We start from the raw sequence: 20,802 nt of genomic DNA on the forward strand, positions 1-20,802 counted from the left end.
CACACGCACACAGATACACAATACACGGATGTATTACTCTGCTATATCTACATTTTTCTATAAAGCAACAACTGTCAGGTGCGAGTGAAATGGGATAACAATAAACTATTTGTACTTTGGTTTTACTGTGTTCGTAAATTGTGTCTAAATATAACTGCTGTCTACGTTTCTCTATTAATGTTCTGGTGCTTTATTTCATGCACGAAGTTCGTATGAAGATTCGGACAAAATAATCTTGTCGTGTTTAAGTTTGCAGGTTTATAGGGTATTTGACTGAATTTAAAATAAATTATGCCATGCATGAAATAAAGCACCAGAATATTAGTGGAGAAACGTAGACAGCAGTTATATTGAAAAACATTTATTTACATACAAGATATATAGGTATACAGTGGTACTACGTAAACGAAATTAATAATTAGCTTAAATCTAAAATAGGCCCTTGAGGCATTGTACCAAGGATGCTGGCGGCATTTCCCCGCTGTATCGCAATGCTGATACGTTGTGCGAGAAAGCCGCCAGCTCTTCGGTCACCAGTTACGTCAACCAGACGCTTCGCGATTTCTGCAAACAACTTTTGCGCGCTGGGACCCCATGGACCTAGTTTCAACTCCAAATGGAATGAAATGATACTCTCTACCGAGGCTCTTATATTTATTCAGTTTAAAATTTCGGCGCTTAGTTATATTTAGACACAATTTATTGTATATTAAAACCCGTAAAAAACTATAAAGAGTAGGTCATTTGATCGTGACGTCACATGCTAGTGTTTTATATAAATTCCATAGCAGCAAAATCGTTTTCACAGTTCGAAAAAAGAAACTGATTTAACTACCTATAGTAGTCAAATACCCTATACCAGAACTCTGAGATACATTTTTCTATGAACTGCCAGGTGCGAGTGAAATGGGACAACAATAAACTATTTGTACTTTGGTTTTACTGTGTTCGTATGAAGATTCGGACAAAAGAACCTTGCCGTGTTTAAGTTTGCAGGTTTTTTAAATAGCGTTCTTGGATGATAGAATCGGACCACGCTAAGTTTTCCAAGTGCTACGTCAAGTATTTCACTTCTATGAGGTATGTTTGCATTGTTACTGCGAAGTCAGTGCAAAGTTATTGTGGTTGGAGTCTAAAATTATTTTTTTACTGGTCGACTGTAATGGTTGAATTAAGATTTCGTATACCAAACTGTAATTGGGTACTTTTCATGTATGGGCTCCCAATTCATTTCGAAACGGTTTACTCAACTATAATTAATTTGACCAATCACGTGGCGCCGTGGTCCAGTGGAAAAGACACCAACGCGCGATTATTTCATTTATTCATATATTATGCACGCGTCTATGTCTTTTTTACTACTGAGATACTTACCTAATTTTATTTAATTATTTAGGTTTTATAGTTGAAAAAGTATTATTTTAGATGACTCGTAGAAAAAGTATTGTATACAATAGTGATATAATCAAGCCTTTCAATCTCGTACCTTCATTAGGCCACTCAGCAAGCTTCGTAGCCTAAAGCACTCTATTATATCACGATTGTATAAAATACAATTTCACGGACGAAGCTAGTTTATAATAATGAAACCTTTTTCTTTCCAGCTTGCCTTCGGGTCTCCACGTAGGCCGCTCAAACATACGCCAAGTAGCCGAGCGGCGATTCGGCGACGTCCAAGCGTTCCTAACCTCGCTCTTCAGTCTCGCGGACGAGATCGCACACTCTGACCTGGTCTATACCTTCTTCCATCCACTCTTGAGGGACCAGCAAGATGTTGAACCGCAGAGGATGAAGCATAAAGGTGATTAGTTGAAACATCCCACAAAGCAATGTGTTCCTTTCCATCAGTCTCGTAGAGATCGCTCTGATCTGAGGTTACTAATGGATTACCGAAAGTTTTTGGTCAGATTTTCATATTCTAAACAATTTATACCAAAACCATAAATGCCATATAATCCCCAACTCAACAAATAGACACAACCGAACTTTTTGCAAAACAATGTTTAGACATTTCCTCATTTGGCCATTTATTATTTTACCATTTTTTTGTTACTCGAATTATTTAGTTGCCAAAATATGCGTAAGCCAAATAAAATATTACAAATCGAATGTTTACCAAATAAATACTGCGAAAATACTTTATTTGGCCTTTTTTAATACAGCAATGTTTGTTTGCTATAAAGAAAGAAATCCTTAACGCCCATAGTAACTTAATCTAACCAAACATACTTTTTAGGCAACAGTTCGTTTTGGTGAGGGTCGCAGTTCTAACCTAACCTAACCTGCTTTTCCAAAAAACAGGTAGTCTTTGTGAGGGACGCAGTTCTAACCTAACCTAACCCGCTTATCTGTCAACAGTTTGTCTTTGTGGGGGCCGCAGTTCTAACCTAACCTGCTTTTCTAGAATCAGTCAGTTTTTCTCAATCAATATCAAACAGTGTGCTGCTCGTGTTTGTCGATTTTTATAATTGTATACATACACAAATAACCATATAACATCTCCAGGTGAATCCGTGGAAGCTGAAAACACAGGGTCCGGTTCCCTAAAGATGTCCGTCCAGTACGCGGGCGGCGTCCTGTCCGTGCTCATACTGCACGCGCAGTCGCTCGCCGCCACGGCGCAGGGCATCCCGCCCAACCCTTATGTCAAGGTAACAGGGCACATTATCGCTTAACCACATAACATTACATCTTAGCTTAGTCCAAGTTCTCAACTCGCGTTCAACACACAGACTGACTGAAGGCTCAGTTTCATTGGTCGATAAACAGCATCCTGTGACTCTCCGCAGGCGGGACAGCGACTAGTGAAACTCAACTCGATCGATATACAACGGACGGTCAACTCCCCGCAGGCAATAACGCGGTATAACGACTAGTAAAACTTATAATATAATGGTATGCGTAATGGAAATCTCCCGCACCCCGCATGCGGGCCCTCTACCAATAAAACTTGTCTTGTCTTAGTTATCTAAAAACCAACCAAGTGCGAGTCGGACTCGCGCACGAAGGGTTCCGTACCTTTATGCAAAAAACGGCAAAAAAATCACGTTTGTTGTATGTGAGCCCCACTTAAATATTTATTTTATTCTGTTTTTAGTATTTGTTGTTATAGCGGCAACAGAAATACATCATCTGTAAAAATTTCAACTGTCTAGCTATCACGGTTTATGAAATACAGCCTGGTGACAGACAGACGGACAGACAGACAGACAGACGGACAGAGGAGTCTTAGTAATAGGGTCCCTTTTGTACCTTTTGGGTACGGAACCTTAAAAAGTGACGGGAAAAGTACCACCATATCTTTTTTGTAATTTTCCTTGTTTTTCCTACCGACACACATATTAATGTATCGATTCATACAAATAATAATCACTACATTTCCAGGTGTACCTAATACCGGACCCAACCAAAGAAACGAAACGGAAAACGCGCGTCCTCAAACGCAATTCCCACCCCTCCTTCATGGAAATGCTTGAGTACCGCCTGCCCATAGATGTAGTGCAGGACCGCTGTCTACAAGCCACACTATGGCACTACGACTCATTACAGGTAATTATTATAAATATTGTTAACTTGTTCCAAAATCTAGCCTGAAAGCTCTCAAAACAGTATAACCTCAAAAGGTTGCCGATAACATGATCATAGTTGCGAATAATACGGGCGGAAACTGCGGCCCCGCGTGAGCTTGTACAGCAATCCGTATAAGAACAAAATGGGGTCCCTTTGTTTGACATAATTATTGAAACTCATATTAGAATAGAATAGAATAGAATAGAAATAATTTATTCGTTAGCACACACAAATAGAAAGTTATACAGAACAGAGAAACATAAATAAAAGAAAAAGTGCCACGAAATGGTCTCACCTCAGCATGATTGTCATATTATCATTAGTCATAATTCTGAAACCGTTAACTTTTCAGGATTTTCCTCAGGTTATCCTATAGATAGTTTAGGTTACGAGTAGGTTAGCTTTGTTTTATGGCAATCCTGAAAAGTTACGCGTTTCGTAGAAAAACCAAATTATGACTAACGAAAATGTGGACAAACAATACATTATGGCTTTATATGGGAAACAATAGAGACCCGAACAAAATGCGGTAAAAAACTCACACCAGTATTTGCAAGAAGCAATGTAACAGGATTTGCTAATGCAATTCGCAATTTTGATGGAAATGTTGAATTGCCTGCCAGATGTAGTGCAGAACCGGTGTCTACAAAACACAGTATGGCACTTCGACTCATTGCTGTTAATTATCTTACATACAGTACCGGTCAAAAGTTTACCAATTGTTTTTGGTACAAATGAGTACTTTTGTGCGATAATTTTTTGCAGTTCGGATGTCGAAATTTGTTTCTAACTGATCCGTTATTGTTTCCAGAGATGTTTTTGATTAGTCAGACACAATCTACGTACATTTCTAAACAACCCATTGCCTCAAATCTTATAGGAATGACGGCAAATGCTGGGCCATATGGTCTTGCCACTTTAAACTTACAATCCTCAGAGTTTACCGATATACATTTGGAAGTACACAGGCGAACTTATACATAGGAGAGGATTTTTTTTTGTAGAAAACGACCCTACGTCCATTTAAGAGTTAATAACTGATCAAAAATAAAATGAACGACCAAAACTCATTCTAAATTGTGTATTTTCCACAGGAGAACACGTTCCTCGGCGGAGTGACGATCCCCCTCAACACCCTCCCCCTCCGACAGGAGACCGTGGCGTGGTACCCGCTGGAGTACATCCCGCGGTAGCCGCTGTGGACCGGTAGATAGGACAATTTACTCATTTTACTTTGCCCTGTGTAAACACTGCGCCTACGGGCACAACGGCGCGTCGTGTATAAACATAACGGTCAGCGGTTTTTAAGGACAATTTTATTGTACTGCACCGTGGAAAAATACACAATTTTTTTACTGCAGACCGTAAAAACGGGACATTTTTGCTGTGCCCATATAAAGTATCTGTGGCCTATATGTAAATGCACTGAGCCGTATAGGCATCGCTACGCGTCGTGCATAAACATGAACAGTCAGGGGTTTTTAAGGACAATTGGGGCATTTTCTATGAAAAGGGACGTAATTGTCGATGGCGCTTACTCCGCACAGCGTTGCGCGGCATTGTCTTTATAACGGAGCATCGCTAATAATAGCGTAAGCGCCATCGACAATAGGGTCGCTTTTTATAGAAAATACCACAATTTTACTATATAAAATCATCAAAATCATGCATCACTACACCTTATAAAACAAAGTCCCCCGCCACGTCTGTATGTATGTATGTTCGAGATAAACTTAAAAACTTCTCAACGGATTTTAATGCGGTTTTCACCTATCAATAGAGTGATTCTTGAGGAAGGTTTAAGTGTATAATTTAAGGTTCCGTGCGAGGCCGGGGCGGGTCACTAGTTGTAAATAAAACGACATTATCTTGCTACGAGCCGAAACACAATAACGAATCGTTTACGATTTTAGGACATATCACTTTGTATACTTTTGTACATTTATATAATTGTAGGTTATTAATCAAATTATTATTTTTATTCATCAACTTCATTAAAAGCCAAGGCTTTCTTAAATGCATATAAAAGGTGTACACCTTTTGTATGCAGTAATTGGGAGTAATTCCGAGAATGGACTCTGATATGTATAAGTTTGTTCATGAAATAAACCGATATCTCATAGTGATTAGGAATTACACAAATACACCTTACGCAGGAAATCGGGGTCCCTTTTTTCTAGGTATATGACATCCAATTAAATTTAAATTATGTACATTTGTGTCTCCATGAGAGAAGGGTCCTTATGCACATGGAGCATACGGACCCTTCTCTGCAGGAAAGCCACATTTATAAGAAATCAGCCGCTCAGTTCATTTTTGTTTACATTCCACCCATTTATTCCAATTTAAACGTACTTTTAATGTGTTGGGTTTTTAATATCCAATAAAAATCGATTTTATTGACTTATTGGTAGTTTTGTTAACGTTATTAACGTTATTGCTTTTGCTAAACTGGCCAATAACTACTGTAAACGATGAATTGTACATCCATACTAAAATTATAAATGCGAAAGTGTCTGTCTGTTACCTATTTACCTCTTCACGCTTAAACCTCTGAACCGATTTAGTTGAAATTTGGTATAGAGATAGTTTGAGTCCCGGGGAAGGACATAAGGTAGTTTTTATCCCAGAAATCATCCTATAAGGGTGTGAAAAGGGGGGTGGAAGTTTGTATGGGAAATCGATAAAAAGCAGATTGGATAAAAAATAAGCTACTCAAATTACTAACTCTACGCAGACGAAGTCGCGGGCAAAAGCTAGTCATTTGCATAATCATGAAACATGGCCAATGTATTGTAAGCGGCAAATCGTGAAAAGAATCCAATTAATTTGTGATTTTACTGTTGTATTGATATGATGAAATTTATACCTTTTGTATTGTTTTGTATTATTATTCACAACGGCGGGACTTAATCGCGTAAAATAAGTTTCTCCGAGACCACGGGGACGACGCCGTCCTCGAAACGTCGGAGGTAAATTTAAAACTTATTTTACGCGATTAAGTCCCGCCGTTGTGAATCATAATCAGTAAAAACCGGACAAGTGCGAGTCGGACTCGCCAACCGAGGGTTCCGTACTTTTTAGTATTTGTTGTTATAACAGAAATACATCATCTGTGAAAATTTCAACTGTCTAGCTATCACGGTTCATGAGATATAACCTGATGACTGACAGACGGACAGCGGAGTCTTAGTAATAGGGTCCAGTTTTTACCCTTTGGGTACGGAACCCTAAAAATCGTTAAAGTTTAAATCAGTTGTTTTGTATTGTTGGCCGTATTCCGGTCCATATAAGTCTAGTGAAACTCACCGTGAATCATTCAAAACAGTTATGATGAAATTTTTATTGAGATCTGAAGGTTGCGGGCGAATATGTTGTCATATTAAATAACGGGTCACTCACGTATTTTAAGTCGAAAAACGGTCGACATGTTTCACTGCGTACCGAGGAGTGTCATCAGGAGCTTGCGTTGACGGTGACGGACCGGACCTGCGCCAGCGGAGTCGAGCGTTTTTCAACTTAAAATACGTGAGTGACCCGTTATTTATATAGTTAATATGTCTGTGTGTCACGGAAGTTTTGTTATTAAAATATGTTGTCACTTAACAAGTTTAAAGGTCAGAGCATACCGAGTGCGTGTTCGTTGACAATGACATGCACGTGCGTGTTGGCGGCGCCGTGCACGCACGCAAGCGGTGTGCCGTCTCTCATAAGGATCTGTTTATTACAACGCGCTCGTGCACGTCTATTACGCACACGCATCAGGTGTGCACAGGTCTTTACGGTTCTGTTATAAACGTATTAGGTAACAATTTGTTTTTGACACGCGGTGAATCAATTGTTTTATCATGCACTGTATTTTTAGTTAATATTTTAGCACAAAATGAGATGTGTCATTCTCAAGCGAAAGGCAACATAAAGGCGCCGTTTCAAAGCATTCTTATTTCTTTCGAAAAAAGTGGTTCCTTTTGCCGGAGAGTGTCACAAATAATGTAAAGTGATAATCACATTTGTACAATATTATAATAATTAAACGATTTAAGATATATTTTGGTGTGGAAGTCTGCATCTTAATATTATTATGAATTATGACTGTGTTTATTTTTATTTCAGTTAAAGTAAGATAGGAATTATTTTTAGATGTACTATTTATTGGACTACAGCTATTTCAAATGCTTTTGCATAATATGGATATTAATTATGTATTTTCGGAGTAATCGATAATTTTTTGGCGTTTTGTGATGTATTTGTATTTACTTCAGTGTTGTAGGGTTTTACGTTATCTTGCGTAAAGTAAAATAAAAATGTGAGGAGATCGATGATCGCCTATCATGATCTGTCTAAAAACATTTTATGTTATGATCAAACTGAATTGTTTTTCATTAAAAATATTTCTGTTTCATGAGTCTTTTTTTAAATGTTTTTTTTTTTCGAAAAGAACACACCAACTTTATGCCTACGCAAAAATTAAATTCAATAGTCAAAATTATTGTGTATAACACTGTAAAATCAATAAACCGTATTTGTTTCTATTTTGTTTTTTATGTAACGCACCCATAAGCGAATCCATGACACCTAACCCACGAAAATTGGCTCATTAGTTTTGATCAGTTTTGATGCTACGGTGGAAGTTGGAACATCCGACACAAACATGCATACATTAAGGCCAGAGCACACCGGCTGTATGTGCGTACACGTGCACGGATAAAATATTGCAGCACATGTCACGCAAGCGGTGTGCCGTCTCTCATAAGAATCTGTGTATTACAGCGCCCATTTGCACTTGCACGTTTACGCACATGCATCCTGTGTGTACTGGCCTTTACATTTACATACGTAACCGAGCACCATACTTACTTGAGCTTATTTTCTAACCTTTAACAATTTCCTATTACAATTGCTATGTCCTCCTAAGTCCCAGTCATACAAATGAAAAATACAAAATTTGCAACTGAAATTTGAACCTATAGTGTAGGAGATAGAGTAGATTTCGCGTTGTTAGAAAATTGAACGAAACAAAGCAAAAGCGACATCAAAATTTCATCGAACTGAAGAGGTACTATAGGTAGGACTTTGGGCCTTAGGAGGATATGAATAAAGGGCTTTTTAACAAAATAAACTCCGTATTCTTTATCTTTATTTGTCACACCATCACATCACCCTCCGGCTCCACTGAAGACTTTAACAAATAATTATTATGTCCGTATCTCCTCTTCTTCAAACCCTCTTCGCCTAAATAATACGGCGTTCTTTCAGACGTAGGGAGGTAGTATATCCCTGTTTTGCTATGGTTAGTCTTAGGCCCTAAGAAGTTGTAGACTGTAGGGCCGCTGTAGCAGTCTCCCTTGCGCGCCTGTTCCATAGTATCGCAGCGGACTGCAATGAATTTGTCTGGGTTGTCGTAGGCCAGGAGCCAGTAGAAGGCGGAGCGGAGGTGGCTGCAGAGTAGGAAGCATGGCATGATGAAGTCTCCTACCATTGATGGTTGGAATTCACCTGGAACAAGTAAAAACTCTGATGTGTGCGTGGATGTTGTGTGTTGCGTGTCGGACTATTGACAGTAATTAATAACTTTTTCATACACTGGATAGTCACACAAATCTCAGTTTTGACATTTTGATGGGACGACAGTCAGCCGCGACCACGACCAGTGAAACCTGTGTCGAAACGTCGGTAAACAAAGGTAACAAAATAAATTCGCGATATACCCGATTGTAAATGTTATTTAATAAACTTTGATGAGTTTTGGGCATACGTTTTTTGTGTGTTCCGTACTTTATCAACACCAAAATAGTGGCACTGTGAGCTGAAGACCTAGCGAACCATCATGGCTCCGTCATTTATATAAAAAAACGGAAATATTCCATATACCTCAATAACGAATTTGCCAAGGTGACGTTCGGATGCAACTGGAGCTGCATTACCTACTGTTCCTTCCTTGACCGGGCGCTGTAAGTATCTGTCGATTTTCTCAATAGACAACAATGCACATCGGCTGCGTGTGCGTAGACGTGACATGCCGTCCACGCACACGTCATGCAACCGTGTGCCGTTTCTCTTAAATGATCTGTATATTACAACGCGCACGCATCCGGTGTGCACAGGTTTTAAACTTACCGCCATTAGCATAGAAATCCACGTGCCCCATTGGATGAGCGATGCCGAACCCGTCTATATTCGTGTGAAGAGCGTCCACGCGATCCGCGCCGCCTGCGTTGAAACGCTCCCAGGGTGGCAGGTTGCGGAAACACGGGCCGGCCGGGTCCAACCCTGTAATTTCACAAAAACGAATTAGGGCTAGCTGGCGCGGTTGCACGGAGCGGGTTAACGAAAAATAGTATCAGCAACGCTAAGTGGCGCGGACGCGACGAATCTCGTCCCGCCCGCGGTACAAAAGCCAGCAAGTTGGTTACCACACGCGCTTACGCACGCACGTCACAGATCTCCAGTCCGCTCGGTGATAACCTCGCCTAGTCAGCTCGGCCAAGAACTCGCCCCATTTACGTGCAACCCCCAGTAATTTAAAGTGAGGCCGAAGGCCGAGCCACGGGAGTGCAGTGCTTCCAAGCGTTCTACCAAGTCAACTGTTTTGATAAGACGGCGAAGCTTCAAGTCTCGCGAAGGCCGAGCTCCGCGTAGGGCCTAAGGCCCGAAGCGTCACCTAAAAGGCGCACTGGCGGGGAAGTTGGAGCTTAACACGACCCAATAGACAAATTGTCTTGATAAGCTCACGTCAGGTATAGCGTAGTCTCTAGAAATAAATAAATATTAACCAGTGAGCCTTGCAGGCTTCCTCCCAGTCAGTTCCCGATACTTGACGGAGGCGTAGTAAGCGATGTGGGCTCCCAGACTACCGCCTGAGATCTCCAGTCGGCTCGGTGGTAGACCCCGGCCAGTCAGCTCGGCCAAGAACTCGCCAAGAAGCCTGCCCAGCGGCCGCGTGACGCGCGCTGCCCTGCCGGTATAATAAAATACTATGTCATTGGGTACCCCTAATTTAAAATATGCTTTTGTGCATTCCCACTCCGTCAAAAAAAAGAATTAAAATATCCTGCAAATGATGTCTACTTCACTAATTTTAAACACGTTCCTGCCAACGATCTGCTTGGCAGGTTCTCTGTTCGTAGGCGCTTTTGGGTACAAACGAGAATAATCTTGCAGCGGCTACGCTAGTAGCGCGTGGATCGCGCTTGTCGCACTGGCAATGAATATGTTAAAAGTAGGATTTCCGTGCTACACAGGGGCGCAGGGTATACCTAAAAATTCACAAATCTAACCTCAATGTTTGCCAGAAGACGGTCCATGGTCTTTTGGCAACTAGTTTTCAGGGCATAAGTTAACAGATCGCATTAGAAACACACTAACAGCCGCCTAAGTAAAACTACACAGAATTTGTGGGTCCTCCAACTCCTCCATTATGTACCAAGTTTTTTTAATGATATAGGAGGCAAACGAGCAGACGGATCACCTGATGGTAAGCGATTACCGTCGCCCATGGACACCCGCAACACCAGAGGTGTTGCAAGTGCGTTGCCGGCCTTTAAGATGGGAGTACGCTCTTTTCTTGAAAGTTTGGTCGTATCGGTCCGGAAATACCGCAGGCGACAGTTCATTCCACAGTTCAGCTGTGCGAGGCGGGAATGTACCAAGTTGGAGAAAGCTGAAAGACTTCAAGTTGGTCTCACAAAATCTGCTTTCTGTCCATCTAGTTTCATAAATACCTAAACAACTTACACTACGCGTATAACTGAAACAGGACTTAATCCCGTACACTTACTTACATGACGTTTCGAATGTGACATTACGTTCGTGGTTTACAGGCAGACCGGCGAGGAATTGTATCAACATCTAGCTGCACAGTTTTAAAACTATGAATAAAAATCGTGTTAGTTTAAATGAACATATAAATCAACTCACATGGGATAAGTCCGGATGAGCAGCGGGAACACCTCGACCAGGATAACGTTGCGGCCCAGGTTCAGATACGCGCCTGCCACAGACCGCACTACGGGGGAGAATGACGCGTCAAGGTACCCGGTTATCAGCACCTGAAATCATTGACATCCTAGTAGGTAACATGAACAGTTTCTCAGTACCTAGGTAAAGTTGATCAACAAAAAGTATTTTCAGTTCACTATTGTATAGAGGGTAGGGGATTACTCGTACCTAGAACGTCTTATTTTGCAGTGCATGGCGCTATGATTGTAGGACAGCGTATGGACGAGAGCTTAAGACCGAGCTTAATAGTGGCGTGCTCAGACTCAGAGATATATGTTCAGGAATGAACTCAGATAGTGAAAAACTTATTTTAACACTTTGACTACCGAGAACCCGCCTGGTAGGCACTCGTGAACTTTGCTCAGATGCCGGACAACCCGCCCAGCGGGTTGTTTTATACGCAGCTATAGACGACCGGTTTCTGGGGTATTGTTCAAAATTTTGCCCGGATGCGAGAGTGTTAATTGTGTTGGTACGTCCTCTGTTTCCTTAGCCTTAGATCAAGTCGACGAGCGGTACTAACAGGCCACACCGGCCATGCTGAGCCGGCACTTAGTCTCCCTACTACGGACGAAGCCAGAGGATGGCCTAAAGAGTGTACTCACAATGAAGAAGAATTAGGGTTATACTAAGCAATAAAGTAGGCACCTACCATCGTCAACAGTGTTGGTTTGGCAGTAATTTTGATTGCAGAAACATATGGTTCACGGTGGAGGTTAAGCGTGTTGGCTTATCAGTGTTCGCATCAGATAAAGCCAGCGCGTAGAAACTAGCATCACTTCGTCTCCCTACTACGGACGAAGCCAGAGGACGGCTAAGAGCGCACCGACAAAGAAATAGAATTGGAACCATATTAAAATACCTAAAATGTATTCTATGGTACCTGCGCCAAAGAAGGCCCACCATTGTTTGTTTTCGTTCACGTTGGCCGTGTCTCTCATGGCTGATTCTCCCAAAACGACCTTACCTGTGTTCTCCGCTTCCTTAGACCTAGCCAGCGAGCTACACAGGCCGCTCCAGCCACGCTGAGCCGAAACCTGGTTTCCCTACTCCTGACGTAGCCATCAGCTGCTGGCCCCATTAGGGAGATTCTCTCAAAAGTCCTACCTTACCTGTGTTCTCCGCTTCCTCAGATGCAGCCAGCGAGCTGCACAGGCCGCTCCAGCCACGCTGATCGGCACATGGCCTTCCTGCTCCTGACGTACCCAACTGCTGGTCCCATGAGGGAGATTCTCCCTACAGTAGTCCTTACCTGTGTTCTCCGTTTCCTCAGATCCAGCCAGCGAGCTGCACAGGCCGCCCCAGCCACGCTGAGCTGGCACTTGGTTTCCCTACTCCTGACGTAGCCAGCTGCCGGCCCCATGACCACGGCGCTGAGGGAGCGCCGAGTTTTGTCTGTGAACTCTGTGGATGCATTCATGCCTGGGCCTGGAAAAAGAATTGGTAGCTAGCAGCCATAGATTTAAGTAAAAGAAGCTATATACGTTTGGAAAACTTTTACTCGACAAATATCTTTAGCGCAGCAGGTAACAAATCGAATTTATTTACCTTTGATTTGTGTTGTATGTTATTCGTATTTATTATAATAATTATTTCGTATAAATGTAGCTTCCTTCTCTTAAATAACTATTGTAAACTGAAATAGATATCATACACTTAAGAAAAAGTGACTAAGTCCACCGGTGGCCGAGGCGAGACTCGAACCCGCGTCTTCAGCTTACGCGGCTAACGTTCTGACACTTTTGCAGACCACTAGACCACCCGGCCACGGCAGTACCCGTCCCAAAATACACAAATATTTCATAAAAATAATTTAATTTGTTCCCGTTAAAATAACTATTAAATTAAAAAAATTGGAAAGACTGCTAAAATCCCTTCTCTTAGTCTTGTAACTAACATACATAAAACAAAACACAACTTAAAACTAGAACACATAATGACTGGAACTCACTCTTTCCTTCGTAAAGGTCGCTAAGAGTATCTATCGCATTGGAAGTACTAAACTTTTAATAGTTTCATCTTTTCCGGAGTTTGTGTATTAACGAAGCCTTGCAAGTTAAATAATGACCCACTTCCCAGTTTTCGATAGAAATGAAAACTATCCCTTCTGTCTAGAAATTCATGCCCTACAAAACTGTCTCATAAGATATAAAAAAATGGAAATATTGTGCGAATGCGAATATATCCTATAATGCGAATATAGGACACCGGCTGGCTCTACCATCTCTATCAAAGCTCAAAAAACTGTCCCCCAATTTGAAATTTCCCAAACTTACAGTCACTCATGTATCCAGCCGGGCTCCCCGAGTCATACTCGTAAGCTACACACGCACACATCCAAATCACCACTAAAAAAAGTCTGGCCTCCATCACAGAAAATAACAAAAATTGCACCAGCGACTGATCGCAGCCTAATTCATCTCGTGAGTGGCGAACTTCACAGATTTTTCCTTCGCGAAGGTCGACCAATTGAAGAACGAAACGCGCTGCAAATATCTAAAATGCATGGGCGATTCTGTTGGTGAGTTTTCCTGACCTCGATATAATATGTGCCAAGACTTACGTATTATTTCGATATGACTGATCTTAGCTTATGATTAACGTAACGGTTTGAATTTTTCTACCTTAAAAATAGGCCTAAACGCTTGTGTTCCATTTAAATAGGTAACCAACCTGAGTCCTTCAGCCTTACTTAAGTCATACTTTACAGAATGTAATATGTCCTTACATAACAGTAAGAACACCTTTTACTACGGATTATTGTTTCGAATTAAGACTCCAAAATCCCGGCAAAAGCTTCCAGTGTTGTGTTAAAGTTAAATTACTTAGCTAGAGTATTACCAAATAAACTAATACTGCATCGACTTGACTTATATTGACCGGGATATGGACCGTGATTACCTTTTGTATTGTTTCAGAGTAATCTAGCTAGTCGTTTTAAAATGAGAGCGTAACTACGTTTGTATGGAGAACCGAGTTTTCCGGGGACTGTTAATATGGCCTGGGAATGTGCTCTTTTCTCGATGGTTTGATGGTCGTATTGTTCCGGAACTACCGCTGGTGATAGTTCATTCCACAGCTTCGCTGCCTCATATTTCACAGTTTAGTCTCTAGCCTTGTTGTCACAAAATCAGAAGAGAATCTCCCTCCTGTAGTACTGCAAACCGGTCAGTTTGGGTCAAATTTGAGGTACCTAAGTATTACGTCGGATTAAGCATTAAGCTAGCATTCAGGTCAGTGCTAACTGGTGCTTTATAGACCTAGTGAATCAGTACTGGGTGCGTAGCCAACATGCCAATCGTTTACGCTCCGTAGCGAACGAAACGCAACTGTCACCCTGTTGCCGCTATAACAACAAATACTAAAACAGAATAAAATTAATATTTAAGTGGGGCTCCCATACAACAAACGTGATTTTTTGCCGTTTTTTGCGTAATGGTACGGAACCCTTCGTGCGCGAGACCGATTCGCACTTGGCCGGTGTTTGACGTTCAGGATCACGCCACCCCACAACCACTCGTCATAGAAAGCGAAGTGTCGGAAAGCCACACACGGCCCGGACCTGGACTGTTTTAGCGTGAGTCGTCCTTTTATGCCTCATCGGTCTCCAGCGCCACATTTAAAATGCTTCCAATCTTTCGCATGCATATGAATATAAAGACCCATCCAGATGGGATGATCAAATTGAGCAATTTGACCAGAAAAGAACTTGGCGTCAATCTCATCTAGCGTCCACAGTGTCCACACGTACACAATTTAATCAATTTTAGATTTATGGTGACATTCGAGGGCTTAAAAATAACAAAAATACCTCCAACCCCCAAACACGCATACCGTCTAAGCCGAAAATTGGCATTCTTGCGTCCACATCTCTACATAATCTTACAATCAAATCAAGTGGGATTCGCGAGCCAATTTCATTTTTGCGTCTAACACCACCTGATTTGATCAGACAATTTAATGAGATTGGGCGAAAAATTGTCCCGTCTGGACTAGTTTAGTTTAGTTTAGTTTTGCTGGGCATTTTCCGCAACTCGACATCCAATGTGTCTATTTTGCGTGAAACGAGGTAGCGCTACTCTAACCACCCCAGCTCCTCCACGAAGCCTAGCAAGGTCTTCAGGTTGCTAGTTGCTTCCTTTAGTGTGCATGGATTCCCTAGGTATTTGCTCCTATATACTTCTACCTGTTTACAGTCTAGGAGAATATGTTTTGTTGTTTCTTCTTCTGCCATGCACGCTCTGCACATGGGGCTGTCCGTTTTACCCATAACATGTAGGTGTTTGTTTAGTGTGTTATGTCCTGTTATTAATCCTACTATTTTACGTAGTTGGCTTCTTGGTGTTTTCAGTAATATTTTGGTAAGTTTGTGGTTCAGTTCCCGTCTGGACTAGCCTTTACACGTAATTGAACGTGGAAGCACTTTACACATACCTACTCGTACTATATACGCGCCTTGGCTTGACTTCGCGTGATGTTAATCACAAGTGAGATTCGTCCGATCTCGTGCAGGATTGGTGATTAACGTAATGATTACATTAATACCAATACCTAGCATACTTTAGGTTTAAGACTATTGCTGTGCCCTACCAGGGTCCATGTGAAACCCACTATGTATGTACCACCAAATGTAAACCATAGATGCAATATATAAATTATGAATTATGAATTATAATCTTTGTTTTAAAGATACTTAATAGGTGGCAATTGTCTAGAAATTTCAATTTGGTAGGTAAATAAAATAAAAACGTTCAGTTTACGAATTAGAGCAACATACGATACATATATACCTACTTACACAATAATACGTAAGTTACACAATATTTGTTAAGTTATGTCAATCTCCTGATAATAATCTATAATTTTGGGTTACGTACCCAAAGGGTAAAAACGGGACTTTATTACTAAGACTCCGCTGTCCGTCTGTCCAGCTGTCCGTCTGTCTGTCACCAGGCTGTATCTCATTAACCGTGATAGCTAGACAGTTGAAATTTTCACAGATGATGTATTTATGTTGCCGCTATAACAACAAATACTAAAAACAGAATAAAATAAATATTTAAGTGGGGCTCACATACAACAAACGTGATTTTTTTGCCGTTTTTTGCGTAATGGTACCTACGGCCTACGGATACCTAATTTATGACAGGTACATTACAAGGTATAATTTAGCACACATTTACACATATAAATATGTATAATTAAAGCTATAAACATTAATTTACGAGAATTACGAGTAGTTATAATGCACTTAAGATCAGTTAAAAGGTCCGTTAAATTTGACGACCGGTCTGGCCTAGTGGGTAGTGACCCTGCCTGTGAAGCCGATGGTCCTGGGTTCGAATCCCGGTAAGGGCATTTATTTGTGTGATGAGCACAGATATTTGTTCCTGAGTCTTGGGTGTTTTCTATGTATTTGTATATTATATATATCGTTGTCTAAGTACCCACAACACAAGCCTTCTTGAGCTTACTGTGGGACTTAGTCAATCTGTGTAAGAATGTCCTATATTTATTTATTTATTATTTATTTAAATTTATTTTGTATGATTTTATTAAAGGAAGTATATTTAAAAGGATTTTAATTCGAATGATTCGAAGGCTAACATATGAAACGCATAATCCACTGCACTGTTGCGTGTAATGACATAATGAAAATAGAAGGGCAAGTCTGGCAACTGGCAAGTTTATTGCTGCAGCGATGTTACCAGGTGAAGAAAAATATAAAATGCGGAAATGAGGGCTACCGTTTTTGTGCTCACCAGTTGGCGCCACTGTAGATATAGGCCCAGAAAAACAGATCTCAAAATTCTTCTATGCTTATGTTTATAAAATCAATACACAAAAGTATTTTTAACGTCTAAATGTGCCATTTTCTCGACCTGTTTAATTTTGCAAATACTTTAGTTGGCACTTTTTTTAAACCACTAACATTTATTGAGCTATTTCTATTGTTTACTATGATTAATCAAAGATTGACAAATATTTACCACAATTATGAATAAGGAGTGAAAATTTCCGATAAAAAAGCTTGAAACCCCCAAAACTTCTATGCAATTGACATTTTAAAAGACTTCCATCTACACTAGCGCCCCTAGCGGCGAAATTAAACGCAGTAGCCCTCATTGCAGGATGTAGCAGCGCTTTAATTAAGTGATAACCTTTTTCGTTTCTTGCCATTATCACAAATTTTTCATAAGGCTTGACCATTTTTAGGGTTCCGTAGTCAACTAGAACCCGTATAGTTTCGCCATGTCCGTCTGTTTGTCCGTCCGCGGCTTTGCTCCGTGGTCGTTAGTGCTAGAAAGCTGTAGTTTGGAACGAATATTTTTTTAATATTATGCCGACAGTGTCCACAAAGGTCCAAAAAACAAACAATGCAAGATATGATGCAGTGTTCCCTGTGTCCAACTACGTGCACTACAGAAGACCTGATAAGAGCTACCCCCCGGGGGTTAGAGTCGGCAAGATATTGGCAAAATATTATTTAGTTTTGATCCCTTCACACGATAAGAAGAAGTAAAAATATGTAAGTACAAGTGCTGTGAAGATACTCCCTTTTGCTAAATTTTGTATATGATACTCATTAATATTTAGCCCCCGTTCAAGGCATCCTATTGTCACGGAAGGTACGGAAACCTACACTGATCATGGCCCGATATGCTCTTGGCCGGTTGTTAGGGTTCCGTAGACAAAGTGGCAAAAACGGAACCCTCTCAGATACAGTGCGACATAAAATAGTAGAAAATAAATGAGGGCGCCACTTCCTACGTAACTGTCACATTTTTGACGTAAAATGCTTAAACATGGCAACGATCTAGTATGGAATTTTTTTAGTTACATTTTATTCAATTTCTACTATTTTATGTCGCGCTATATTATTATGTCTCGGAAGTTCTCAGGTATTTAAATTTAGCGTACATTGAAAAATTGAAAACATGTCAAAACCTTAAGAGATAGGCTTACCTATACCAGCTTAGAGATACCTATTACCTATTCCTTCTGCCTGTTTAATTAATATGTGATATAATAATATTATTAATAATACTTTTTTTTAAATTCCTCACAAAAATCATTATGAATGTAAACTTGCTTTAAATTCTCGCAAGTTTTCAGAAACATCCGAAATTGTTCCTGCATTTTCGGGAATGTTCTGCAATTTTTTGAATCCTAATAGCAATGTACGATTAGGAAATATTGTGTTATGTAAAACTGAATCATGTCATTCTTTCTTAATATAAAAAATTAAGGAAAAGTGCTAACATTAAATATGGTATAGTTTTGTGGCTATTGCTACCCAAGTTTCCTTGAATTATGTTCGAAAACAGCGTTAACGCAAACATGACAAAAAAGCGTTATTACACGAAAAAACTACGCATTATGACAACACTGTTTAACAGTGGAAATACCGGTTACACTTGTAAACCCGTATAGCTTTGTTAACGTTTGCAAAATGAAACGTATGTGCAATAACATAAGGTAGTGATTCCATTGGCTTGATAGAGATATTTTTAATTTAATAATAATGCTATCGATGTTTGCCGATTGGGCATCGAAGCCTTGATAATTATTAGTCGACTATATGAGAAAAACCGGCCAAGTGCGAGTCGGACTCGCGCACGAAGGATTCCATACCATTACGCAAAAAACGGCAAAAAATTCACGTTTGTTGTATGGGAGACCCACTTAAATATTTATTTTATTCTGTTTTTAGTATATATTTCTTTTTATAGCGGCAACTGAAATACATCTGTGTAAATTTTAACTGTCTAGCTATCACGATTCATGAGATACAGCCTGGTGACAGACGAACAGATAGACAGACAGATAGCGGAGTCTTAGTAATAGGGTCCCGTTTTTACCCTTTGGGTACGGAACCCTAAAAATCTCTTAATAGCGATGGAAACGGTTAACTTTGTGCTCTTGAATGAACTTAACTTTTAAACAGCCAAAACTGGTTTCGCTTAAATTCAAACTCGTATACCTATATCTCTCGTATTACCTTTTCTTAATACCAAAATCGCAAAATCTGACAGTTGGATTTATATGAGCGTGAAGTCATAAAGCGACTCAATTTTGATACATAATTTTGAAAACTAAAATCGGTAAGGGCATAAGTCTAATTGGGTATGAATATAACTGTTACCCGCAAGGAGGGTGGGTGTGGGACAGGATTCTCTACCCCTGGCTTGCCTTAACCGGCCGGCTAGCGAAGTCGTTAGAGTTATAAGATCTAGGGTCGGAAGTGCATGCATAAGACCCGAGTTGGCACAGTGGCTAAGAAAGCGCCGCACATCACCTCTCGACACCCCCGAGCCGCTCACACCGGTGTTGCCCTTGAGCCATTCTTGAAGTCGCTTTTTGTGGGGGCCCAGCTTGTGAAGGCGAGTCACCGTCTGCCGGAAATAAAATTGCATACCGTTTTATTAGGCAGACGTCCGGTTTTTTATCCCATAGCTCAGTACTTAGTCCATCGCTTTCACCTAACAACTTAGTTAATTTTGAATTCCATTCCAACTCAATAGTCCGTACACCCTGGAGGGTGCTGCCTCTGCGTGCGTCCAATGACACGGGCAAGGGCAGCATCCGCTCGGTGTACCCCTTACATTTCATTAAAGTGTCAAAAGGGGCTCTACGTGTCGGCTTTGGCTCCGCGCACGTCTCCAACTGTCCGAAACACCATTGTTCCGTGATGGGAAAAAATTACAAGTATCAGATCTGTGGATCTTATTATACTTAATCTAATCGAAATTAAACTATCGTGAGAGATATTTCAAAATATTTAGATCAATACGGTTTCACTCACTATTATTTTTAGTCGCTTTACTACCTAATACTTACTACTTACTACTACTTATATACTTAATGTATATTATATCATGAGTTAATGTTACACGAAATGCTTGCCTTCGCTTATTAAGATATCGCTTTTTAACACGACACTATTAATCTAGGTTATCTAGGTATTAATGATTATGGAATCATTGTCGTATTTTTTTAGATCAACTACTTTATAAGGCGGACTTTCTTTCATTGTTAAATTGTAGCAAGGCCAATTTGGCGCGCTCGGCACCGGCAGTACGAGTCCGTAATACCGCGCATTCAGACGTCAGTTCGCGCGCACTGGCTTGATCGTTGCCGCCATCGCCAACGTCCGTACTTTTTCACCAGCCAGTCCGTCGCTTCCTTAAAAACATTGGCAGTAAAAAAAAGTCGTCGTGTTAGTGGCCAGTG

The 20,802-nt window shown here is 40.6% G+C and overlaps 2 protein-coding genes across 2 annotated transcripts in view; one reads left to right on the forward strand and one right to left on the reverse strand.

Annotated features, from left to right (window-relative positions):
- LOC134741323 (phosphatidylinositol 4-phosphate 3-kinase C2 domain-containing subunit alpha) overlaps positions 1–8,098 on the forward strand; it is a 65,853-nt gene extending 57,755 nt beyond the window's left edge. The window contains exons 30-33 of the mRNA XM_063674073.1: positions 1,605–1,801; positions 2,506–2,651; positions 3,385–3,549; positions 4,665–8,098. Coding sequence (XP_063530143.1) covers positions 1,605–1,801; positions 2,506–2,651; positions 3,385–3,549; positions 4,665–4,763 — 607 coding nt within the window. The 3' untranslated portion in view covers positions 4,764–8,098. The remainder of the gene's footprint in view (positions 1–1,604; positions 1,802–2,505; positions 2,652–3,384; positions 3,550–4,664) is intronic.
- A 609-nt stretch (positions 8,099–8,707) lies between these two features.
- Positions 8,708–14,003, reverse strand: LOC134741332 (lipase member H-B-like). The gene is made up of 6 exons (XM_063674084.1): positions 13,845–14,003; positions 12,821–12,996; positions 11,488–11,618; positions 10,344–10,525; positions 9,688–9,840; positions 8,708–9,066 (listed from the first exon to the last, which is right to left on the reverse strand). Exons 1-6 carry the CDS (start codon positions 13,936–13,938, stop codon positions 8,714–8,716), a joined length of 1,089 nt encoding a protein of 362 aa, XP_063530154.1. The 5' UTR covers positions 13,939–14,003; the 3' UTR covers positions 8,708–8,713.
- Positions 14,004–20,802: the final 6,799 nt, after the last annotated feature.

This window comes from Cydia strobilella, chromosome 5, assembly GCF_947568885.1.
Source record: "Cydia strobilella chromosome 5, ilCydStro3.1, whole genome shotgun sequence".
Lineage (NCBI taxonomy): Eukaryota > Metazoa > Arthropoda > Insecta > Lepidoptera > Tortricidae > Cydia > Cydia strobilella.

Excerpts from the sequence above, each read along its gene's own strand:
- LOC134741332 (XM_063674084.1), bottom strand. The coding sequence starts at position 13,938 with ATGGAGGCCAGACTTTTTTTAGTGGTGATTTGGATGTGTGCGTGTGTA. Across the intron at positions 12,997-13,844 it reads GGCTGGATACATGAGTGACT|GCCCAGGCATGAATGCATCC; the intron begins GTAAGTTTGGGA and ends TTCTTTTTCCAG. Across the intron at positions 9,067-9,687 it reads GGATTTCTATGCTAATGGCG|GTGAATTCCAACCATCAATG; the intron begins GTAAGTTTAAAA and ends TACTTGTTCCAG.